General features: G+C 41.2%; 1 protein-coding gene across 1 annotated transcript in view; it reads left to right on the top strand.

Moving 5' to 3' along the window:
- SLC22A3 (solute carrier family 22 member 3) overlaps positions 1 to 25,720 on the top strand; it is a 103,134-nt gene that overhangs the window by 67,508 nt on the left and 9,906 nt on the right. The window contains exons 6-7 of the mRNA XM_019029930.4: positions 20,762 to 20,859; positions 20,979 to 21,193. Coding sequence (XP_018885475.1) covers positions 20,762 to 20,859; positions 20,979 to 21,193 — 313 coding nt within the window. The remainder of the gene's footprint in view (positions 1 to 20,761; positions 20,860 to 20,978; positions 21,194 to 25,720) is intronic.

Genomic DNA, 25,720 nt, shown 5'->3' on the forward strand with positions numbered 1-25,720 from the left:
TAAATCATCTCAGTTACAGTTCACATGGATGTTACTCATTTCATGGGTAGGCAAACTCTGTCTCTGCCTCACTTGTTCCTAGGCTTCCATTTGCCAAGGTTTCTGGCTGGCCTCTGGCTTTGTTGAAGAGATAGCTAGCACTAGCAGGGAGAAATACAGGTGATCAGGGTCCAGGCTCTCTGAACATACAAACAGTATAACTGTTATTCACTAAAAGGAAAAATCCCAAAATCAAAAACCAATGCAAAACAGTGAAGTGGCTTGAGCTCCTAGGAGGTTAGGTAGAAATTAAAGAGAATCAGTGGATGGGTAGAATTTTAAGCAGTAGGTAGTTACCCAATGTAGAAGGAGGATTAGCTTAGACACCTAGTCTGGTGGTTCTCAACCTTTCAGCATTTGCATACGATAATTTTTAAGGCTTACTTAAAAAAAAACAAATTATGGGTAAATCTACAATAATGATAGCACAGGCACAGCTACAGCATGACAGTGTCTCACAATGTCTTCAGGAGCATCCACAATCATCCACTGACCCCAGAGAGCATGTCAAGGAAGAGAACTGCTTTCTGCCCTGGCCACACCCTCTGTTTTGCTCATAATGCAAAGTTCTTTTACAGTGCAGTAAATGTGAAATTTTTCTTTGGTATTAGTTAGACATTATTCCTGCTTGTTACTTGTAGTGCCCTGTTTCTTGCCTTACACCTGGTCACTAACCACTCAATTCAACTTTTCACTCTCATGATAGACAAGTAATAGTACTGTGTGCAAGTGTGAATAATGGATGGAGTAACAATGCTTATCTGAGGATATGGCCATTGCCCCAGGTACTGAATTGGTGTGCTTGTCAAAATAAAAAAGAATGGGCAAGTACTTCAGTGTCCACACTTCTGGTGGTAGTAGACTTGGTCTATTTGTGAGTAATGGAGAGCTGGGATTGTTTCTAAGTAAGCATGAACTGCTAATATCTGTGATAAATTGTATTAATCCTCTCAGCTATTCACTTCCTCTCTGTAAGAGGATTTTACATCCCATTCCCACCCATTGCCAGATGACTGACAGCAGTATCTCTCTGTGGGCAATATACTTCCCCACCCAGTGTCAGGCTTGGCCTCCTGACTTGATTGCACCCAAGGAGCAGAAGTGGGAGAATATCAATTCAGGGCAGAAGCTTTGAGAGGCATCATGAATTCCTGACAGCCCTCTTGCTCCTTCTGTCTGCCACAAGAACAGCAGATCCCAAATCAGTGCTGTTCCTTCAGGGTGGGTCTCAGAAGGAGAGCTGCAGCCTGGAGCAGAGCTGCAGCAGCTGACCTACAGCTGCTGTATGGGACATGGCCAAGAAAAAGCTGTTTCCCCAGTAAACTACTGCTCAATGTGTCTGCATGTACTACAGAGATTTGGGGGTATCTGTTCTTGCAGCCAAATCTAGCTAATGCAATTGGTCATATTACTAGTTCAACTGCCAGAGTAGGGTTCAACACATTCTTTGGTGATGCAGAAGGTATCTGATTGTGGTAGATTAAATTACTGTTTGGAGAGATTCACATTTTCCCTCATTTCCAAGGGATGAAAATACTTCCTGAGTCTACAAATGTTGGGCATGGCAATGATATTGCTTTGGCCTCATGATAGGTGCAGTGGACTTCCTGCCCTTTGATGTTGGGGTTGACCATGAGACCTGCTTTGGCCAATGGCAGGTTGCTAGATGTGATGCAATAGAAGCTTAAAATGTGCTTTTGTGGTGGGGCTTTATCTCTGCACCTCAGCCTCACCATGAAGAGAAAATTCCCAGGCTTACCTATGGGCCCCAAAGGAGGCTGAGAGACATTCAGAATGGAGCTGACCTAGCAAAGCTTCCTCGAACCTACACTAGCAGGCCCCAGCCAGCCCACAAACACATGAGATAAATGAATGCTTACTATTCTATGCTGCTAAGATCGATGGCTCTTATGCAGCATTATTTATCAATAGCTCTGATGGTAAAGTGTCAACTTGATTGGATTGAAGGATGCCTAGATAGCTGGGAAAGTATTGTTTCTGGGCGTGTCTAGGAGGGTGTTGCCAGAGGAGATTAACATTTGAGTCAGTGGACTGGGAGAGGAAGCCTCCCCTCAATGTGGGTGAGCACCATCTAGTTGGCTGCCAGTGTGGCTTGAACAAAGCAGGCAGAAAAAGGTGGGATAGGATGTCTTGCTGAGTCTTCTAGCTTTCATCATTCTCCTGGATGAAGATGGAGAAGGGGTGGATCCAGTCCAAGGGCTGGATGCTTCCTGCCCTTGGACATCAGACTCCAGGTTCTTCTTGCACTTACATGAGTGGTTTGCCAGGGGCTCTCGGGCCTTTGGCCACATACTGAAGGCTGCACTGTTGGTTTCCCTACTTTTGAGGCTTTTGGACTCAGACTGAGCCACTCCTGGCTTCCTACCTCCTCAGCTTGCAGACAACCTATCGTGGGACTTCACCTTGTGACCATGTGAGCCAGTTCTCCTAATAAACTCCCTTTCATAGATATGTAGATCCTATCAGTTTTGTCCCTCTAGAGAACCTTGACCAATATAATAGCTGACTGTGTCAACACTGAGTGAGCAGCCACTGTCACTGTACTGACCTGGATGATGCAGCTACACAGGTAGTAACTGTGGCAGCAGTTTTGGTTTCCTTTTTACTGCCGGGATCTTAAAGGCCTTTATCCTAAAGATCCCTCTCCTCTGCCCCCAACTGCCCATACCTCCCGTTTTTGTATGGGATATACTCATAGAGAATAGTAGATTACAGTTCTAGCTAACAAGAAGTCTCTGATACTACAGAACTGAATATGCCCATATTTGTTAGTGATATTTTATCCTATACTGGCGCAATGAACCCATAAGCTTTGATCGTAGTTTCCTTATTTTTTGGATACACTTATGTATTGTTTATAGCGAATCTACTGCTTTTAAAATTAAACATTAGATGTTATATCAATAATGTTCACACATAAACATGCTTGAGGCAGTTCCCATGGTGGTATGTTTATGTGACATCAGGAATGGAATTTGAGCTTTCCAATTCCAAAGGGATTCCTTTAGGCCCATCATCAATATAAATGATACCATTGTTTGAAATATTTCCAAAATAGAAAAGATTAAAACCTCATTAGAAAGTGTCTTACTGATTTTTTTTATTACCTTAGTTGTCAGGGAGACTTCTAGACCTTAATAGCTACCGTCTTTTCTATAATTTAATGAGCAGTCACACAAACACCAATATTGCTACAGAAAGGGACTTTCCAGCTTTGGGAATATCTGTTTCTGACATTTCCTTTCAAAGGGGGATTTTTATAAACATAATTTTTGTTCTTCCAAAAGAGGAACCACACTATGATTCCAACTTCCATGGAGCCCATCGGGGATGGTGGTATTTCAGTTCAATTAGGGTGCTGTCTTTGTTAACTGTTGTGTTTAGTTGTGATCTCAGACTTCAGATTTGAAATCTCTCTTCGGGGAATTCATTTCAAAAGATCCAGATAACATAGTTTAGGCACATGGAGTATCTGAGGGGTCTCTAGGGCAGTCCAGTGTTGGAATGAGAGAGATGTGAGTCTCAAAAACAAAGAAAGTCTCAAAAACAGTTGTTGGAAAGAAAGTCACTGGGAACCCATCCAGCACTTTCTCCTGACAGGGCTGTCTTCCTCCTCTCACTTTACAGGATGAATGGTGCCAATTCTACCAGCAAAGCCTTCATCTTTAAAATGAGTCATAAAAATGGTAACTGTAGTATGTGTACCATCACACTCACTTTAACTTAGAATATGCTTGAATGCATAAAAATATGTCAGGACACTGGACATACTCAACACAGAATGGAACTTTGTAGCCAATAATTAATTTAATAATACTTCCTATTTTTAAAAATAGCCTGAGTTCTAGAAATGGTGTGTATTTAAATGGATTTGTTTACTTTCCATGTCTTTAACTTTTTGAAAACAAGACTATATTGCATAAAATGAGAAAACTGTTCATGCTACAATGAAATAGCCATAAAGACTGTACCAGTAAACAGTTCCATCCACAGCATGTCAAGACCCCCAACTTCCTTTCTCAAGCATGGTGCCCAGCACTCATTTCCTTCCCCAAATGGAAACTCAGCCTGGCATCGCTCAGGTCAGTGGGCTGTCATTCAACAGCGAAAGATATTGAGGGGAGGATGTTCTCCTACACCTTTAATTGAAATGGAAATTCAATTTAAAGGTGCTTTAAAGAATGAGATTGCAGCATTGAAGCAGGCTAGGCAGACTTCTGGGATGCATTTTGCACGAGGAACTATGGTGAGCCAGGGCCTTTCCCCCTACTCACCCAAACTCATCTTCCAGATTTCCTCTGGGAAAATAAATAATTGGGTCATACCTTTATCAAAATGTTAACTATCTCTGCTGTACAACTTAGGGCTTGAAAACTATTCATCAGAACTGGGAAAGGAAAGCGTTCCACATTATGGTCCCATAAACTTCCTGCATTCAGTCCTTGCAATCAATTCTGGTGTCTGAGGACATATTACTAAAGAGTGAGTGTATTTACAGAACCCAGGACAACAGAGGGACTCAGGCAGTGTCCAGCAGGGTGGCCAACTGTCCTTGTTTGCCCAGAGCCGGGGAGTTGGGAGTTTCAGAGCTAACACCAAAAAAATGTCTCAGGCAAACTGGGTAGAGCTGTTCCCTCCATGACTGGGTCAGTCCTCATCTCCCCAGTTATGCTCAGAGGAAGATTCCAAAGGTCTACACTTGCAGGCGTCACAAGTCCTCCCTGCCCATCCCATGGGCCCTGATGCCTAGAAGAAGACACGGGATTCCCGCCTGGCTGGAGGATGGGTCTGGGATCTGCTTGCCAGCCGTTCCCGGGATTGGGGGCAGGTTGCTGAGCCTGTCTAGTTGCCTGCCAGGCTTCCTCTTTCTTTCCGCACCCCTTCCTCTGCAGAGCCTCATGTCTACCTGGTTCTTCATCTGGTCCTGAGTCCTTGCCCATTCTACTGTGGCTCTGGCCCTGCTTCATTCCTGCCTGCTTCATCCTCAGAAGGCAGGTTTCTGTCCTGTCCCTACACATCCATGGCCTTAAAGCAAGATGCTGATGCTGTCTTGATGGCTGGACCTGCCCTTCCTAGAGACGGCTGCTGCCAACCCATTTCCCAGACAAGTACCCAGGCCACAGACAGCAGGGCCAGCCCACGGAAAACACAAAGCCCTTTTTTCCCTAGCTAGCCTCTCCATGTGGAGGAACAAGTCCTATTGCTTGGTGGAGAGCCAAAGCCCTTTCCTTTCTCACTTACTCTTCTCTCACTGCTACTGGGATCCTGGCAAACCACACAGGCAGGTCCATGTGGCTTATGACACAAGAGTTCCAAGCTTTGCAACATGACATTGGCAACTGCTCAGTTATCCGTGATTAGTTATGAATCTAAATGCGTGGGCTTCCCCCTTTTCCTTCTCAAAGGCTGGGCTTGCCCTTGCCCTTTAGGAGCAAAAGTCTTCCCCTTTCTACTCCAGCACTCCTTGGTAGGCAGAGAAGCATTTACTTCTTCCCTGCCTACCCTGAGCCCCGGCAGTATTACAAACAAAAGTAAAAAGTAAAACAAGGCAAAACTCATCGGCCACACAGGCTTGTTTTATTCCATTGATATTGGTTGTTCTCTTTTTTGGGAGTTGTGTAGGCATCTAATTTGATTATTTTAATTATGCGTCCCTCTCTAATAGAAAAGAGGAGTAAGTTTGCCTGTCCTTTTTCCGTTTCAAGCGTCTGCTGGGGAAGGGCCTTCTGATACCCTCTCTGGAATCCTTCCACTCTATCAGTGTGAGGGAAGAGGCTCAGCTTCTTCATGTATTTTGCTCCTTTGCCATTTGGTCCATTCTTGTGTTTTCAGCAAAACCAGTTTCCACAATCCAAATTACTGTGCTTCTCGACTGTGGATAAATGAGAAAATACTCCTCTCTGTGAACGCGCTCCTTCGCGGAGACAGTAATGAGTACAACTTCCAGAGCTCTGCGCAGCCAGCAACCCTGGCAGGAGTCCCCGTGTTATTCATAACCCAGAGCTGTGTTGCCATGGCACTACTGCTTGCTAGACCTTGGACCCACTGGGAAAATTATCTTTCTTCATGAAATAATCCTAAGAAGAGAGATGTGGCTTGAGGAGCAGATGAAATTCATTTAAATTCCGCAGCACTAGATTGAACATTGATGTACACAGATGTGCCCCTTTGACATAGATGAAGCTGGAGGAAATTGTACTAAAAAGTAAGTAAGTGAGAAAACACATTGTCATTCAATCTCTTGAGGTCCCATCCAGGAAGATGATAAAAAAGGTATCAGGTGCTGGATTTTCATGGAATCAATCCTGCTTTCCCTAGAAAGAATTAAAATTAAGATCCATCTCATAAATGGGTGGATGAACACCTGGGTTGTGTTGGCATAGCAACACTTCTTCATGTGGGGGCTGATGGTGGGACCCACCCACTCATACAAACAGCATGAGGCCCATGCAGTGCGGAGATGGCTAGATTACTTGGTCTGGAAAAAATAAGATGGGCCTGCTCTGTTTTCTTTTTTCTCTGAATTTGGTGCTATTTGAGAGAAGGAAATAGAATTTCATATACAGAAAGGCAAACAGATTGAGACAAAGTCTTTGTAAGGTGTCTGAATAAAGGAGGTGTTAGTTGGTGATGAAGTCCTTTTATCCTTTGCAGGAGAAGGACTTAGATGATGTTAGGGAAAACAGCCAGAACCAAGGATGTTTTTCTGCTACAGGAATCTTTTGTGTAACAGCAAAACTATGTCACCTTCTTTTTTTTTTAAATTATACTTTAAGTTCTAGGGTACATGTGCACAACGTGCAGGTTTGTTACATATGTATACGTGTGCCATGTTGGTGTGGTGCACCCAGTAACTCGTCATTTACATTAGGTATATCTCCTAATGCTTTCCCTGCCCCCTTCCCCCACCCTGCAACAGGCCCCGGTGTGTGATGTTCCCCTTCCTGTGTCCAAGTGTTCTCATTGTTCAATTCCCACCTATGAGTGAGAACATGCAGTGTTTGGTTTTTTGTTCTTGCGATAGTTTGCTGAGAATGATGGTTTCCAGCTTCATCCATGTCCCTACAAAGGACATGAACTCATCCTGTTTTGTGGCTGCATAGTATTCCATGGTGTATATGTGCCACATTTTCTTAATCCAGTCTATCATTGTTGGACATTTGGGTTGGTTCCAAGTCTTTGCTATTGTGAATAGTGCCACAATAAACATACGTGTGCATGTGCCTTTATAGCAGCATGATTTATAATCCTCTGGGTATATACCCAGTAATGGGATGGCTGGGTCAAATGGTATTTCTAGTTCTAGATCCTTGAGGAATTGCCACTCTGTCTTCCACAATGGTTGAACTAGTTTACAGTCCCACCAACAGTGTGAAAGTGTTTCTATTTCTCCACATCCTCTCCAGCACCTGTTGTTTCCTGACTTTTTAATGATCGCCATTCTAACTGGTGTGAGATGGTATCTCATTATGGTTTTGATTTGCATTTCTCTGATGGCCAGTGATGATGAGCATTTTTTCATGTGTCTGTTGGCTGCATAAATGTCTTCTTTTGAGAAGTGTCTGTTCATATCGTTCACCCACTTTTTGATGGGGTTGTTTGTTTTTTCTTGTAAATTTGAGTTCTTTGTAGATTCTGCATATTAGCCCATTGTCAGATGAGTAGATTGCAAAAATTTTCTCCCATTCTCTAGGTTGTCTGTTCACTCAGATGGTAGTTTCTTTTGCTGTGCAGAAGCTCCTTAGTTTAATTAGATCCCATTTGACAATTTTGGGTTTTGTTGCCATTGCTTTTGGTGTTTTAGACATGAAGTCCTTGCCCATGCCTGTGTCCTGAATGGTATTGCCTAGGTTTTCTTCCAGGGTTTTTATGGATTCAGGTCTAACATTTAAGTCTTTAATCCATCTCGAATTAATTTTTGTATAAGGTGTAAGGAAGGGATCCAGTTTCAGCTTTCTACATATGTCACCTTCTTTAGTGATGAACATGGAGGGTAAGCAGACAGGGAATCCTGGATGTTCTTGTTAACACATTCCTGTCTCCTAGCCGCTGTAACCTCAGCCCCGGAGTTGACAAAAGAATCTGTCCCAGTGGGCCACAGATTCTAGGGACTATGGAGTTATTGCAAAGATCCACAAACCATTAGCAACCAAGCCTTGTCTGTTGAATGAATTAATACATCTTGGATAAAAAAAATGTACTTTCTTCAGATAAAATTAAATACAGTTAGAATTAATAACCAATAATAAATTGAAAGGTGTTATTAAATCATAGTAAATTTGTGTCATTATGTGGTCTCAAAGAACAGAAGTGAAGAGCACAATTCCTGTCATGTGGGCAATCTTTAAATTTTTTTGACATTAATCAGACATCCTCATACTCAAAAAGGATGAGTCACTGTAAGCACAAATAAGGTGTCTCTACCTGTTGCTGAGAGTCTTGACATACATAAACTTCATGACAACAACTTCTAGGATCCCTTCATTTCTTTCATTCAATAAAATACACCTGAGTTCATTATATTTTTATCTTCCACTGACCTTAGGGACAAATTCTACATGTTAAGTAGGGTGGATTGAGTGCTGTGACTCCCAACTGACTACTGTCTCTCAAAGATGAATAGGATGGGTTGAGTACCACGGTTCCCAGTTGCCTGTCTCTCAAAGATGAATCTTGGCCTTTTCTGGCTTACATTTCAGAGCCAACACATGACAAATAGTTTAGATCTTGAGGAAGACTGAGGAAGGCTTATGGAATACTCAGCACAATTATTTTTATGGCACAGAGTGAAATAGAGATTGAATACTTACACACGTTTTGATTAGTATGTGTGTTCCACCAGGCTTACACACTTCTCTTTGAGATCTGATCTAGACACATTTTTCTAAAGACATTTCAGGTATTCCCTCTGCAGTTCATAGCAGTTTATGCACTGCATGGATACAGGCTGCTCTCAAGTTAGCAGGGGACAGGTTTTTGATGTCAACTGAGTGAAATATAGTATCAACTTCATGTAGAGTTGCTTGCTGCCATCCCCTTTCTTTCCACAATTCTGTAAACAACTTGGTACATTTTGTTGTCTAGAAATAGCCAACCTCTAAATTTAAACAGGTTGAATATTAAATTATTGCAGTGAAAATTTTTTCACATTAAAAACTGAATCACAGAATTCTTATTTGATCACCACATGTTTAGAAAAACTATTTTAATGTCACTGACATGAAGTTGTCCCAGAAACGAAAGGGTGTGGGTATACACAATGTAGCAGTCATTTATCTTCATTTGTTCCTCCATTTATTCAGCAGATAGTTACTGGGTGCTGTATTCAAGGCATCTATTTTTAAAATAACCTCTGTGAAATGTTCACTTCAAAAATGTCTCCCCAGATGCATTCAAGATGCCTTCTATTTTCTCTAATCCTCTATAATTGCTTTTCTTTTTCCTTTTTTCTTTTTGAGCTGTTTTCCTTCTCTCCCTCCCAATAATAGGTCTTTATTTAACTATACTTACTTTCATCATATAAATATGCACAATATAACTAAACACGAAGTTGAAGAACATGCATATAAGACATGTCTTATATGCAATGTCTGGAAATCACTACAGTGTGTTGTAATTTTGATTGATGTACACATAGCCTTTCACATTGAAATCTAGGTAAGGTAAGTACAGCTATTAATTATGGAAACTAGTCTATATATTTGTTGGAATATGATAAATCAAGCCACAGTTCAAAGTTGAATAAATAGTGAACACAATATAACATTAATGCAGATTAATTACCATGGCCCAGAGACCAGCCACGAGACATAACATGCTTCACTGTCAACAACATTCAGGATTGGAATTCCAGAGATGGCGTGTGCTACTGGCTTATGGCTGATACGTAGGAGAATCTCATCTATCTCTAAATGTTCTGCCTTAAGCCGCACAAAGGACGTACCAGTGAACAATGAGTTACCATGTACAGAAAATATTCTGCAAATCAAGAACCAAAAAAGTAAGCAACCCGCAAACTCCAAAACTCATTACATGATTGTGATCTTTATTTTGAGGTGCATCTAAACTGATCTTCAAACTCTTCAGCTATACCTGACTTTCTCTGGAATACTTCTCAGCATTTTCAAACGAAACCAAAGGCTTTCTGAGTTACATAAGGAAGGCAAAATTTGGATATTTGACAAATTTGGAAGCACTGAAAATGGAGGAAATTCCGAGATGACAGTGGTTTTGGTTCTTGTGGTTCTTGTGGTTTTGGTTCTTGTTTTTTGAGGGGTGCAGAGTTGGGTTACTTAAGACTCTGTGCATGGCTCAGGCATCATTGGGCTGTGCAACACTCGTCTCATGTCCTACTTGATTTTCTTCTCCCTTTCCTCCTCTATTCCCACTCTTCCCTCGGCAGGTTCCCACTCTAATGTGTCTGATTTATACGTTTGCTATTAATGTGTTCTTATGAAGTGGAGTGTGCTGTGTGTATTCAGGTGATATAAATGGCATTGTGCCACTCCAGATCTTGTATTTCTTACTTTTTCACTCAACTACGTGTTTTAAGTGTCTACCCAACTTGTTCATGTGTGAGTGCATTGCTTCCAACTGTCGTGTGATTTTCATTAGGCCATACCTGCTGTGTCTCTGGTCTCCATCTTCCTAATGATGGGCACCTGGGTTGCCTTCAATAATTGTGATCGGTGTTTTCATACATGTCCTTTTCTGACCTGTGTAAGGCTCTCCATGGAGTTCAAGGCCTAGAAGCGGATCCCTTGGGTCCTGGTGTGCAGGCAAGCTTTGGACCCTGAATAACGCCAGCTTGCTTTCTGTGTCTACCGCACTAGTGGGACCTGTGGGTCCCTATTGTCTACATCTAGATTTAGTATGCTCCAGTTTCCTAATTTTTCCAGCCCCCTCAGTGCTTTAAGTTGCACATCTCTAGTTACTGGTGAGATTCTTTGTACCTTCACTGGAGCACTTGGAAAACAGAAGAAATCAAAGGACAGTCAGGACTCTCCCAGCAGGCAGGGACCAGGTCAGAGTCAGGATGAAGACAAAGCACCCTGAGCAAGCAGCAATGGAAGAGATGCTTGTGACCCGAGCTGATGGGGAAGGTTGAGGGCAACACAGAGACCCCACTGCCGACTTGCCAAGAAAACATGCAGGAAATGAGGGAAGGCTCCATTTTCCTGAGAAAAGGGATGGAGGAACATAGGCAGCATCAAGCCCCAGCTACTGGCTCTTTGAGAATGTAGTCGGGACTTGCCCCAGTCACCCTTGCCCTGAGCACTCAGTGACTGGGGCTAATGTCACCCTGGCTGTCCTTGACCTGTGCAGAAAGCACTGCCAACCCAGGACAGTGGGGGAAGGGCCTTATGTGCCCAGGCCCCAGCAGGGGACACCTACCAGGAATCTAGTGGGACAAGGTTTCAGGGATCCTGGAATCCTGCCCACACCCAACAGCTGGAACAGTTCCCTCAGCTGGCAAGTGGACAGGTGGTCTGATGAGCTCATATGTTATTGATGATGATGTTAAAGACCATGTTCCCATAGAAATAATTCCCAAAGCATTCAGAAGACTGAGAAGAAGTGATGATAAGAATTGTTCTGGGCAGGAGTCTGTAGTTTTGATTTTTACTTGTGATAAAGCAGAGGATTTGCTTGAATTCACTCAAACTTGCTTTTTCTCTCTCTTCAAAACAACTTTGGCTGACCAGTGTCTCATAGACACTCAATTTGCCTCTTCATGGAACTCAAAATTTTGTGTATCCATACATGCTACCATAGTTTCAGGCACTGGGCATTTCAAAAATGTGATATTTAGAACCTTTCTGTTTCCGTGATGACTGTTGGCATAGATGCTGCTGGAGCTTTCGATGACATGTTGGATTCAGTCCACGCAAGTTTTGATGCATATTCCCTTAATTTCTGAGCCTTTAGAGTTAGAGTTTTAGAACTGAGAGTACATTCTCTTCTTTTTTCCTTTCTCCTCTTACGTCAACAGGCTCCCTTCCCCACCCCCCCACCCACACACACAAACAAAAAATAAAAATAAAACGCTCTCAGCTTTGCTTTTAAGAAATGAAGAAATGTTCCAACATGTGACCCACAGCTGCAATCCGTTAACCTTTGCCAATACTGAGGCTGCCCTCTGGGTCCCTCCTGGGACTGCATAGATAGAGGCCCATTTGCTGTTCTGGGCAGCATGCCCAGTCATCTAGGAGGTGGGGGACTGGGGCACTCTTTCAGGCCAACTCAAACTAATGGAATAAAATATCTTCTCCATGCGGTGTCTCAAAGAAAGAGCCACCTGGGCTGCAGGTGACCAGACTCGCTCAGTGCAGCACGGTAGCTCCTAGCCTCATGTGCAGTCAAACACTTGAGATGTGGCAAGTCTGAACTGAGATGTGCTATCGAGTAAACTGTACAATGGATTTCAAAGATTTAATAGGAAGCAAAGAGTATAGAACGCCTCATGAATAATTTCATATTGGTTACACCTTGAAATGATCATGTTTTGGATATATTGGATTAAATGAAAAGTATTATAAATTAATTTCCCCTGTTTCTCTTTATGTTTTTTAATGTGGCCACTAGAAAATGTAAATGTACTTGTGTGGCTCACATTATATTCTTACTGGACAGCACTGGTCCAGAGGACTGGGATTTATTTTTAACTATTTTAATAAACATCAAACATTTGTGATAACTTTAATACAAATATTTCTCCATCATATATGCTCTTGCATGGTAAATATTTTATCTACTCTTGTTTTAAAGGATAAGGAGGTTTTCAAAAATTGCTGAAGTACTACAGGTAATTTGGCAAATTCTCTTTTATGGGTACCAGATAGTGCTATTTCCACCCAGAAGCTGGCTACAGCTCTGTAATGTGACATGCTTACTCCTGGCTATTCTGGGCTGGTCCTCGTCTGACTAATGAGCTCATTATCCACTGGGCAGTGGGATGGAAGGACATGAGCACCTCAGCTGTCACTGCCGAGCTTCCTCCCAGCCCCACCAGGCCCTCTGGTTCCTGATGCTTGTCTGTAAGACCAATGGGTACTTTAACTTTTGAAGGTGGTTTCTGGTTCCCCCAATCGGTGAGCCCAAAGACCTCAAATAACATTTTATTCACACAGACTTCTTAGAGATGAAAAGTTTCTAGAGAGCAGAGCCTTTAGGGAACTAGTGATGACACATTCACTGAATAAATCACAGTATTATACTCAAGAGCAAATAAGTTTTCTTTCTTATTGGTGTCATCTTTCCTTGTGAAATACGGCAACTGATGAAGAAGTCTCCTATTGAGAATAACCAGATGAAATCACAAGGCTAGACAAGCAGCTACTAACACCGTCCCCTTCCCCCTGCCCATGGTAAACCCTGCTGGTAAATGTATTTCTCCCTCCTAAACCTGGGAGGACTCACGTTTCTGCACCCAGAGCCCCAGGTGGAAGTAAATAATGGGAGTGAGCCGATGAGGTGGGATTGCTGTTCCTTGACTCTTAGTGCTTCTCATGCTAGTCTCCTGGGGATGTGGTTAAAATGCAGATTCTCTCTCTAGATCTGGGGCAGGGCTTGTTCAGCAGGCTCCCAGGAGAGACCAACACTGCTGATTTGTGGGTCATACTTTGAGTTGCAAGGTTGCGTATGTGGTATTTGCCAGGGTGCACGTTCGTGAAAAATTATCCTGCCTTAAGCCTGGTAGATCCACAGTTCCAAATCAACATTAAATACATCTGGTATACTTAAGAAAATTCAACATAAAAAGAAATCCATTTCTTAAAAAAAAAAGGCAGAGCAACCATTCTCTTTATCTGAGGACCTTTAAAAGCATCTTCCTTTATGTGTCACAGCATTAGCTACTAATTACTAAAGGAAAAAGTGCTGGGTGAATTATCACCTGAAAATAAAGTAACTCTCAAATGTTATAAAACATAAGATTAATGTTGACAGCCTCTGTTACTATGACATATTGTGTGCCAGGTGTGTGTGTGTTATAGGTGCATATATGTATATATATACACACTTGTATGTATCTGTGTATATGTACACATATCTATGTATCTATATAGATAGATGGGTTATTTAAATAAATTTTCAAAACACTAATAAGGTGTGATTTGATAAATGAATAATATTTAATAATAATATTGAAATAATATATTTGAATATTATTATTCTCCTGCTACTGATGAGAAAACTAAGACTCAAACAGTTTAAGTAACATGCTACTAAAAAAATGTTCTGAGTAGAATACCACATGTCTGGCCTAACCCTGACTGTCTTTTCTCTGACCCGAGACCAGTCCTCCACGTGGGGAGCTCTGAACACCATATTTATAACAGGTGGTTATTTATAATGTCTTTCTCTTCTTTGGCAATTTAAATTAAGACATCAACTTGAAGAAATGTTTCACCAGGAAGAATTGCAAAGAGAGCTGAATTAATCAAAGAAAGACGAATAAAGTGTTCTTTTAATATGGAGTACATAATTGTTGATGGAAAACACAGTCTTGGCAGAATTAAAAGATAATCAAAGAGATGAATAGGGCAAATAGCAATTCAGCTCATTAAATAAATACAAGGAAACTAACCTCTGCAGTTTAACCTTGAGCGATACCTTTTCCTATGAATAGAGTGTCGATACTAGGCAACAAGCCTCCGAACAGATAGTGTTACCTGGAACATCACCCTTTTCTCCCTTTGCTTCAAATCAAAACCAGCATCCCCCATTTAGACAGCATAAACGGTATGACAAAACGGGACGCCAAGTGAGACACTGTTGATTCTGTTTCTGTGAAATTCTAGAAAAAGCAAAACTGTCATACAGAAAGCAGATCTGGGTTTCCAGAGCCCAGAGTAGGGGGAGGGGACTGACTTCACTGAGACACAAGGAAACTTTTGGGGATCATGGAAAGGGTCCGTACCACGGTTGTGGTGGTGGTTATAAGACTATATATTTGTCAAAAGTCTTCAAAGCGTGCACTTAGCATTGCTGAAGTTTATTGTACACAAATTACATGTAAATATCATAAAGTGCATGTAAATGGTGTGTGAGGTAATAAAGCAATTTTTTAAAAACAATTTTAAACCTGGTATAGCATTTTGTTTTTTTGTGTGTCTGACTCAGACCAGGCAAAATTTAGTAACCCTTTGGCAACAGAAAATCAGCACAGATATAGAGCTAGAAGTTATTGTAAAAGAATAATAGTGGCGGCCGCCACGGCGCAGGAGTTGCCAAGATTTTCCTGGATGAATTCCATCCAAGATACGGTTTTAAGTCTCTCAGGGCCTTTGGATGCCTAGAAAGTGGGTCATCTTTCAGAATATCTGCGTCACTGTGGAGATGTTAGTAAATCAAAGACCAGCTGGATTTGTCCTTAAATGTAGCAAAATATGTACTTGCTTGGAAGTACTCTTAATCCTTTCATTCACTGGACAGGGAAGACTGGTTTCACGGTCCTGACTCCCTTCATTCGTTATCAACACCTCGTATTTTTTTTTGGTAGATGATATATATGAGGCAGTAAACTCGTGGTCTGGAAAAGCAGAGATCATATTACCACTCTGTTTTAACTTCTAAAAGTTTGAAATTAAGACTTATACCAGGTATTTTTATGGAGTGGATTGGAGTATAGAAGTAATTATTTTAACAATTTGCTAAAAAAATTTTGCCTAAAATATTCAGTTATTAAAGGAAAAGCATTGTTCTGGATTGGATTCTTCAGATAATTCTGCTTTTGGCAACAAGTAACAGAAAACCAACTTAAATAGGTTTGGACAATAAGGACATTCACTGGCTCGTGTGTCTGGAATTCTAGCAACAGCAGCATTCAGGGTTGGCCAGACCAGGATCTCAACAATCTTATTAAACCATGGTTTTCTTCTCCTCTCTCCACTCTGTTGACAGGATAGCTTCATCTTAAGACTTGTTGTCTCATGGGTGTAAGATGACTGCTAAGTTGTATGTGAGCCCACAATTTCCTCATTCATTCCTTGAAGGAAGAAAAAAGATTTCTTCAGGAACTTCTGACTTAAAAGCAATGAAGGACTCTCCCAGAAGTCCATTTCTCATTGGCCTGAATTGGGTTGTATGCCCATTTCTCATTGGTTCAAATTGGGTCACGTGCCCAGTCACTGACATGGAGGATACGATTTCCCTAAACTAATCAGGCCTCCCGCTACAACTAGAAGCAGACTCAGCTCCCACAAACATATGAATTGATGGTGCGGGAGAGTGTAGTGGGAATTCTGTTAGGAAAGAGAAGGAAGTCAACAATCGGGTACGCTGTGTCTAATTTAAGTCCATGACTTTAAAAGTGAGCTTTTTTTTTGGTTACAAAAATAATGTAGGCTTAATTTTTTTTTTTTTTTTTTTTTTTTGAGATGGAGTCTCCCCCTGACACCCAGGCTGGAGTGCAATGGCACGATCTCGGCTCACTGCAACTCCACCTCCCAGGTTCAAACGATTCTCCTGCCTCAGCCTCCCGAGTAACTGGGATTACAGATGCCCACCACCAAGCCCAGATACTTTTTGTATTTTTAGTAGAGATGGGGTTTCACCATGTTGGCCAGGCTGGTCTCGAACCCCTGACCTCGTGATCCGCCCGCCTTGGCATCCCAATGTTAGGCTTAATTTTTAATTTTCAGAGATTATTTGTAGCTGAAAAGAAGAAAGTAATTAATGAAATGATACGGCATACTTTTAAACAATAAATATTATATTCTACATACTGCAGACACATTACCGCATAATGGTTAAAAATACAGACTTAGCTATCAACCTCCTGGTTCATCTTCTTACTGTCTGTGTGTCCTCCTTGGGTAAGGTACATAGCTTTCTTCCACCTCAACTTCTTTCTGTCTGTAATAGGAATGATAGTAGTAGCTGTACAAGTTGCTCCAGCACTAAGCCTCTCATTTAGGGGTCAGCAAACTACAGCTTGCAGGCCAGACATGCAGGCAACCTGTTTTTGTAAATAAAGTTTTATTGGAAGCCATTTATGTATTGTCTATGACTGTTTTCACACTACAATGGTAAAGTTAAGTAGTTCCAACAGAGGTCTTAGAGCTCACAAAACCAAAAACATTTAATATATAGCCCTTTGCAGAAAACGTTCGCCAACCTCTAGGTTAATGAATAAGATCTTTATTTTCTTGTCAAAATCTACATGTCATAATTCTGTGGTCATTGAGTGACTGGAGATCTGCCAGAGAAAGGCAATTATCTACAGAGCTAACATGAAAGCAAGAGATGCTCCTTTATTTTATCACTTAAAAACAGTGAAGAATCATGAACAACTGAAAAATCTACAAATGTGTTTAAATGTCAAATTAGGCTGGGCATGATGGCTAATGCCTGTAATCCCAACATTTTGGGAGGCGAAGTCAGGAGGATTGTTCAAGCCCAGGAGTTCAAGACCAGCCTGGGCAACACAGCAAGACCCTGTCTCTACTACTACTACTACTACTACTACTGCTACTAATAAGCCAGGTGCTGTGGCATGCACCTGTGGTACCAGCTACTCAGGAGGCTGAGGTGGGAGGATTGCTTGAGCCAGGGAGGTTGAGGCTGTAGTGAGTCATGATTACACCACTACACTCTAGCCTAGGTGACAGAGAGAGACCCTATCTCAAAAAAATTTTTTTTTAATTTTTTTAAAAAGTCGAACTATCTACCTGAACTGACCAGAGATCTTGAAATATGTGATGTAGGATTTCCCTTCAACTCTGGGATGTTGGAACTGGAAACTTGAGTGAGAGTGAATTTGTTCACACTCATAGCTAGTGGATAGAAGTCATAGCTCTCAGCAGAAGCCTGAAGAAGAAATAAGAGAGCCAATAATAAATTGCTATGAATATTTCTTTTGAAAAACAAAGAAAAAAGTATTGCCACCTGTGTGTGCTGAATGGACAGTGGTATTGATATGTAGACAAGGGATCCTGTCAGGGAATCCCTGGAGAGAGAAGAGTCTGAGACTGACACTGCCCGGCAGCCCCAAGTCTGAGTTGTGGAAAAGCTCTCAGTAAAAGGAAAAACTCATGGCAATGAGTTGGTGGTGATACTTTCATGGAGGAACATTGTCCTTGCAGGATGGGTGGTTTTAATCCTGAATTTAAAGATCTTTAAAATCTAAATTATCTAGTCAAATTTTTTTCATAAAACAATGTTTTAATTAAAGATTCAGTTTTAGGTCAAGTGCACAGCGTCTTTCTTTAAAAATATTTAGATGTGGCCATCAACTATCAAGAATGTTTCTAGAATGAAATATATTCAGCAGTGCTGTGTGGGGATCAGGAGCACAGGCTCCACCAATCAGTTGCCTGGTTTCAATTCCTGGCTGGTTTACCTGCCTAGTATTCACTCCTTAAAGTCCTAAGCCTTGTTTTCCTTATTTATAGAATAAGATTAACAGAAGTACTAACTTTATAGAGCTTTGATGAGACTTAAAATAATCCACGTAAAGTGCTTAGTCTAGAATCTAATATCACACACTCCATAAACACTAGCCATTTTAATGTATTAACACATAGAAATGAATTGTAGAAAACATTTTGGCAACAAACTATACCATAATATATATTTGTAATCTATCGAGTTCCTATCTTTCACTTTTGATATTCCTGTCTTGTTTTTTGAGCAGCAAAGGTTAAGGTAGACACAGAAAAATCCCTCACTGGGGTCTTCAAATTTAGAAGGTTAGCTCAGGGGTCATCTTAATAGACATTATATTAGTTAAGATCCAGGTCAACTTGCTAATGAAACAAGGCCCTGAAAATACAGTGATGAAAAAGATAAAAGTGTCTTTCTCTCTAGCACACCCACCCAGAGGTGAGCAGCCAAGCTCTAGTGAGGCAACTCTACTCCATGAGTTCCATTTATCTTGCATCTCCACCATTGCCTACACAGGTGGTATGGTTGAAGCTCACCGGCATCTTCTTCCAGCAAGTTATTACCTTTTTAAATGCGGAAACCTAGAACTTATACACATGACCCCCGCAACCACCTCATTGCTGAGGTCTTAATCACAGTGCCACTCACAGTTGAAAAAGAGGATAGAAACAATGACTCTCACTAGGCTGCCATATGCCCAACTAAAATTCTGCGTATTCTCAAAAGAGGGAAGGGAAGCATGGATGGTGGAATCCATCAGCAGTCTTCCACGGCGATTGTCATGGAAACTATTGTTTTGTTGACTCTAGACACTATTGATTTTAAGACACATAGTCATTTTATGTACCACTAAGTAAAGGAAATCATGTTGTTTAAACTGGGACACATTTCTTTCTTACCAGCTCAGTTGTAGGACACCTTCCAATTAAGAGATGTTAAAATGTAGAAAACCAATGTGTCTTGGTATAGAAGAAATACAGGATTGTGAAGACTTTGGAAAAGAAAGTGACCAAAGGCATTAATTTTGCAGTCTACTTTTGTGTGTGTGTGACTTTCCTTGGAGCAAAGATAGGCATAAGATATCAAGCTTTGGTTGATCTATTGAATTTACTGTTTAGAATCTGTGATTGACAAGGTACTATCAGTGTGTGTATGCTCTAAGTCAAATTCCTGTGATTACTGGTAGAGAGACTTTAGCTCAAAGCTTTGGGGAAAATGTGCCTAGATTTTCATTCAATCTCGGTCAAATTTGGAGTTGTACAAATAGATAGCATGGGTCTTGTCCTTAGTAGCCAGCATTTTTGTTTAATAGGAGGAGAGAAACCAAGGACGACACTGAGGAACAGATATGACCAGGGCACTTGACTTCTTGCTTCAGCACTCAGTCATTACACAAACAGTTGTTGAACACCAGGCACTTTGTTTGGTGTGACAATGCACTCCCTGCCTTCCAAGAGCTCCAGACCCACAGGGGAGTGCTGTTGTACAGGTGCTAGGATAGAGGTCCGGGGAGTAGAGGCAGAATTTGGGAGCCAGCAGTTCTATCTGAGGCTAGGAAAGGCTTCCCAGGGGAGGTAAAAATCAGGACTGAGGAGGTCAAAGAGCCCTCCATGCAAAGGTAAGAGACTGACAAGCACAGGAAACTGGAGCTGCGGTCACTGCAGGGGATCATGCTCTGATGCTTCTGCATGTTAGACTGGAGGCAGGGTGTGGGGATCGGGGAGTGTCCTCTCCAGCTTCGCTTTTTTCAGTGTTTTGTATGTAGTTGGCCAATAGCAGTATTTGTTGAATTGAATTGAAAAGACCAATTTCTTAGATGGCCAGCTAGAGATGAGCTGAATTTTTCTGGATCAAAAAGATGCTAGATTACAATAAATGGGCAAAAGCAAAATAATACCTTTGGTGCTTGCTCTTAACATTACTCTATTTTGTTTGTGAAAGTGAGATTTGAGGATTTAGTTTACAAAGAAACCCTTAATTGGTTGGATTCCACTTGCTTCACCCACCCTGACTCTCATTTCCCCCAATGTAATAAATGTGCATATGTATTTTACTTTAGAACACACAGAGCAGTTTAACATAAAGTACTGAAATTATCCTAAGAACAGATTCTCAGTGCAGCAATCCTATCTTTGTGAATTTGATGTGTTCTAAATGCAAGAGCAGAAGTGTTTTAATTGTCAGGTTTTAAGATATTATGAAAGCCCCTAGTCACTTCAGTAAGATCATTTGATTCTGGTTAATGACAAGTCTATACTATGCAGGTTTTTTTTTTTTCTGTCTATTGCTACTGAAATCTGCTTTTTTTATATAGATCACTGTTACAGATGAGGAAGTTAGTAATCCATCCTTTTTAGATCTGGTGAGAACTCCCCAAATGAGGAAATGCACACTTATTCTTATGTTTGCTTGGTAAGTTTGACTTGTGATGGATTTAAAAGCTTGCGTTAAATTTACAATACATCCCTTCCTTCAAATCAGCTTGAAGTTATCTCTTACTTGTTCTCTGGTGTCTTTCAATGTTGCTACAGGTTCACAAGCGCAGTGGTGTATCAAGGACTTGTCATGCGCCTGGGAATTATAGGGGGCAACCTCTATATAGACTTTTTCATCTCGGGCGTGGTGGAACTGCCAGGAGCTCTCTTGATCTTACTAACCATTGAGCGCCTTGGACGACGCCTCCCCTTTGCGGCAAGCAATATAGTGGCAGGGGTGGCATGCCTTGTCACTGCGTTCTTACCAGAAGGTAATCTTACCCCACATCTGTTTGGCAGCCAAAGGACTTGAAAACACCTAAATCCACAATTATTGTTCTTAGGAAATGTGCAATGGAATCACAGTCTTTCATGATGTCACTCCATTTTCTGCTTAATCAGCGTAAAAACTTTGAAGGAAGAGATTGGTTCTGTAGATGATTCTCTTTTCTCAATTGCTAGGATCATTTATGAATGAAATAGATATTGTGCCCAATCTAGCTGATAGCGATGTGGTTTCTGTTACACATCTTTATGTGACTCACTTTTGTGATATCTCTGATGTTTAGCTTATTTCCTGAACCCCTGCCATGCTGCTGGCACCATGCTAAACGCTGAGGTTACACATAGAAGAACGCAGTTCTTGACTTCGAATTGTTCACAATCTATTAAGGGATACAGATACTTTAATATTGTCACGATTCTCATTGTCATGTATTATTTGCAAGATTTAGAAACTAATTAAACTATTTACAAGATTTAGAAATATAAAAAAATAGATTGGGGAGGAGTGATCAATCCAGAAGGGGATTCAAGAAAAGCTTCCCAGCAGTGGGAACTAAACATGCGTGAAGACTCAAATGTGCCAGATATCAGGGAGAGAGAGGACGGATGTTTCCAAACTAGAGAAGAGTTTCCAGAAGTATGAAACACCTTTGTGCATGCAGGAACTGAGGGTTCATTGCTGTGACTGGAATCCAGACAATGAGCCTGAGAGATGATCTGTCACCAGCATGACCAGCCCTGCAGGTGGTCCTGTGAGCTTGCGGAGGAGGAGGAGGAGTGAGTTTGGCATAACTGCAGCAGTTTAGAGATGGCTATGAGCAGGGGGAGATGCTGAGAGCAGGAGCTACAATTGGGGCAGTCAGACCTAGATGAGAGAGGGTCATTTCATTTCAGAGATGTTGCAGAGTTAAATTTTTCAGAGCTCCATGCCTGGTAGATGGGGTGCAGGCCAGAAGGAAGCAGAGGGTGCCGTGACTCCTGATGTGTGGTGAGCAGCACCCAGGAGATCCTTACCCTAGAACACACCAGGGACTGGGAAGAGGAGGGCTTCACATCCCAGGGAATGTGTGAAGTAGAGCAAGTTCATCATTCCCCTCTTCCAGGAAAGGCAAAGTGGGGATTACAGAGAAAGCTGGATTCTCCAGGCATCCTTTGTGTCTGCACAAAAAAGGCTGTCTTTCTTTGAGAATCCTCTGAGGACCAGCCAAGAAATGGACAATATAGTGGGAGTCAGAACAGTCAGACATTTACAGATGAGTTTATTAATTAAATGAAGGTTTATGAATTTTTAAAACACCAGGTAGACCCTATTTGAATAAAATTACAGGAATGCCAATATTCGGAACACACACACACACAGACACACACACACACACACACACAAAATGTACAAGTCCCCTGACATGCTGGAATGTTTGATGATGAACAGCAACCACCTATTTACATTTCTCTTGTTTTCCTTGAGTGCATTCGCTTCCCAGGGCTGCTGTAATAAGTACCACAAACTCACCGGCTTGAAACAACAGACATTTATGCTCTCAGGGGTGTGGAGGCTGGGAGTCTAGAATCAAGGCATCCAAGGGTGCTTATGTCCACAGGTTCTGGGGGAGGGTCTCTTCATGCCTCTCTCTGGCAATCCTTGCAGCTCCTTGGCGTCACTCCTATCTCTGCCTCCATATTCACAAGACATTCTCTTCTCTGCTTGTGTCAGTGTCACCTTGACTAATTACATCTGCAAAGACCTTATTTCCAAATGTAGTAGCCTTGAGTTTCCAGGTAGACATGAATTTTGGGAGACACTGTTCAACCCACTACATGGAATTAACATATTATAAGAGTTGGAGGATCTGTACAATAGCTATCTCTTAATACGTATCTATTTAGTATCAACTAATTGCCAGCCACTGAACTAGGAAGGGGATGGAGAGGTGAATAAAATAGACATAATTCCTGCCCTCAAAATTGTATAATTTAAGAAGAGCGAAAAATCGCAAACATTGGAGACGTTACTGTTCTCTTTTACTTTGGTACTTTGGATACAACATAAAACTGTAGCTCCCTGAGATGAAGTCTTCTGTTCTCATCGTATGTGGACTAGGAGTGAATGAAATATTCATTGTATATGAAATTAGAAATGCAGCGAGAAAGATGCATAACTTCAGTGTGTCTCCTCATTTCATGATATATATATACTTTATAAGATTTTCTCTGGTCCTAGATTGATTGGGATGACTTTAATGTTTGTTGCAGTCAGAATGACCCCAGAAAGCATTCAAGGCTGTGTGTCCAAATCAAGACAGAAGTAACTAGCCGGATAGTCATAAAACTATTTTGTAGAGAATTCTTTCATATATTGGAAAATATAACACCAAGAACAGACTGTTCTCCCTTGTCTAACCGGTTTTATTTTATAGATATAATTTCCTGATTGAAGCTTTAGAATTGTTCTCAGCAAGACTGAAAATGAATTGCTCTTATTCTAGACACATTTTATTTTTACCTTCTGCAGACTTGGCTGCTTTTATAGTCATATGTCAGTCATGACTGACTGGCAAGAATACATTTCAAATGCCTAAACTTAGTTCCAGATATTAACAGACGATCCTCCCTTGAGTCCTTCCAATTTAAAGACCCATTGGACTTGATTCCAGCCACTGGTTAATTAGCACGAGAAAGGCTTTTCTGCTCAGCCATTCCTGACGTCAGCAGTAGGTCGCCAGCCCCTAGGGAGAATACAGATGAGCTTTTGGAGAAACCAGCTCTAAAATAATCTCACAGCAAACACTTTAATCAGCTTTCCCTCCACTCGACCCAACTTTTCATGGTCTAAAGAATGGAATTCTGGAAGAAGAAATAGTATTTCTGGTTGTATTCTCATCTCAGACTCACTGCTTCTAGTCCAAATTTCTTAACGCTCATTAATGTCTGGAAAATAAAGACCTTTCTTTATCCATACCTGTCTGCCATCTTTAATTTGAGTTTATTTAGGATGACCACAAACCTAGCAGTTTGGATAAGTTGTCTTCTTGAACTGGAAAACTTGTCTTCCACTTTTATTTTTCTTTAATTGAAAAGTGAGTTCATGTATCTTAATTTAGACATTTCTACTAGAATTTCTCACTAAACTTTATTTCAGAACTCAGAGTAGATGATCCATTCAGAGGACATATAAAGTTTTGTTTAAGTCCTGCATCCTTTCTTCAGTAATTGAGGTATTATTCCCAATAATCTCTAGTAGCTTGACCAAATCCACATTCAGAAGAAAACATTTTCTTTGTTCTCATGTAATTCCGTGGAAGACAATTTTAGTTTCAGTACTCATTTTTAAATTGCCCTGTGGTTTTTGTCATTGCTACCAAAAGACGTCTATGGCCACCTCAAAATGAATTTAGCTTATTACTGGAATCAAGAATTTCTTTGTGTGTATATATTTATTCATACTTCCTATAGTTTTCTTTTCACTCTTTAGTTAATGAACCATGCAATGCCTTAGAAACTTTTCTTTGGTTACACATTTCAACAAAATCTCTGTTCCAGTATAGTTTGATACTGGACTCTACTGCTTGGAAAAGAGTTGGGAGTCTTTCAGATTAAGGTCAATGTTCCGGACAGACCACATCTCCACAAATGGGGCAACTTGGCATTTTCTGAATGTTTTACTGAATTGACTGGCTATTTATCTGAGTTAACCACATATGTTTATCATGGTGGAGTGTGTGTGTGTGTTTTAATTTGGTCTCTGGCTTTTGTTTGGATTTTTCCATGAAGCACCTTGCCTCGGTTAAAAACCCAAATTGCCCTTGAATTTGGCAGTGGGACTCAATTTTAGAGCAATCCTGATTTAGTGAAAAGAAACATACAATGGAAGAACCCAACCTGGATAGTGAAGCTGTTTCCTAGGTAGCAGGCAGCCTTCACTGCAGCCCGGGAGTGGCAGGAGATGGTCCCATCGGGCTGGGACCCAGGGAATCTGAGTCTCTGCTCCCACTTTCCCCTTCCAGTACCACATGCTCATTGAAAGATGGAGTGGAATGCATTACCTAGTCTCCACCCCGCCTTTTCTTGGTCTTCATAAAGAAGCAAAGCCTAAATAACACATGTTGACAAACCTTCTGCTCCAGAGCAGACAGTGGCCCAGCACATCAGCACAACCCTGGCCTCCTCACTGCCTGATATAACCGTTAACTTGACAGCTGCAAGGGTTCTCATGTGGGAAAAACATCAAGTGCACCAGGATGTCCTTGGCCAGTTTGCAGTCAAAATATGTAAACTGCAGACTCCCAGAAATGGTTTGGATTCTTGAGCCATCTTTTCCTTACACCTGTGCTCCTGGGCAATTGTTTTATTTAATGAATTTTAGCTTTTTTTTTTTTTTTTGACTTGGCTATTCTCTAGAGAGAACACACAGAAGTCTACTGGGCTTGATTCTCTTCTTTCATCCTCCTCATTCATTTCTACTAAAAATTATATATTCAGGAAGGTTCAATAATTCCCCTAGGAAACAGGAGGACTAT

This window comes from Gorilla gorilla, chromosome 5, assembly GCF_029281585.2.
Source record: "Gorilla gorilla gorilla isolate KB3781 chromosome 5, NHGRI_mGorGor1-v2.1_pri, whole genome shotgun sequence".
Lineage (NCBI taxonomy): Eukaryota > Metazoa > Chordata > Mammalia > Primates > Hominidae > Gorilla > Gorilla gorilla.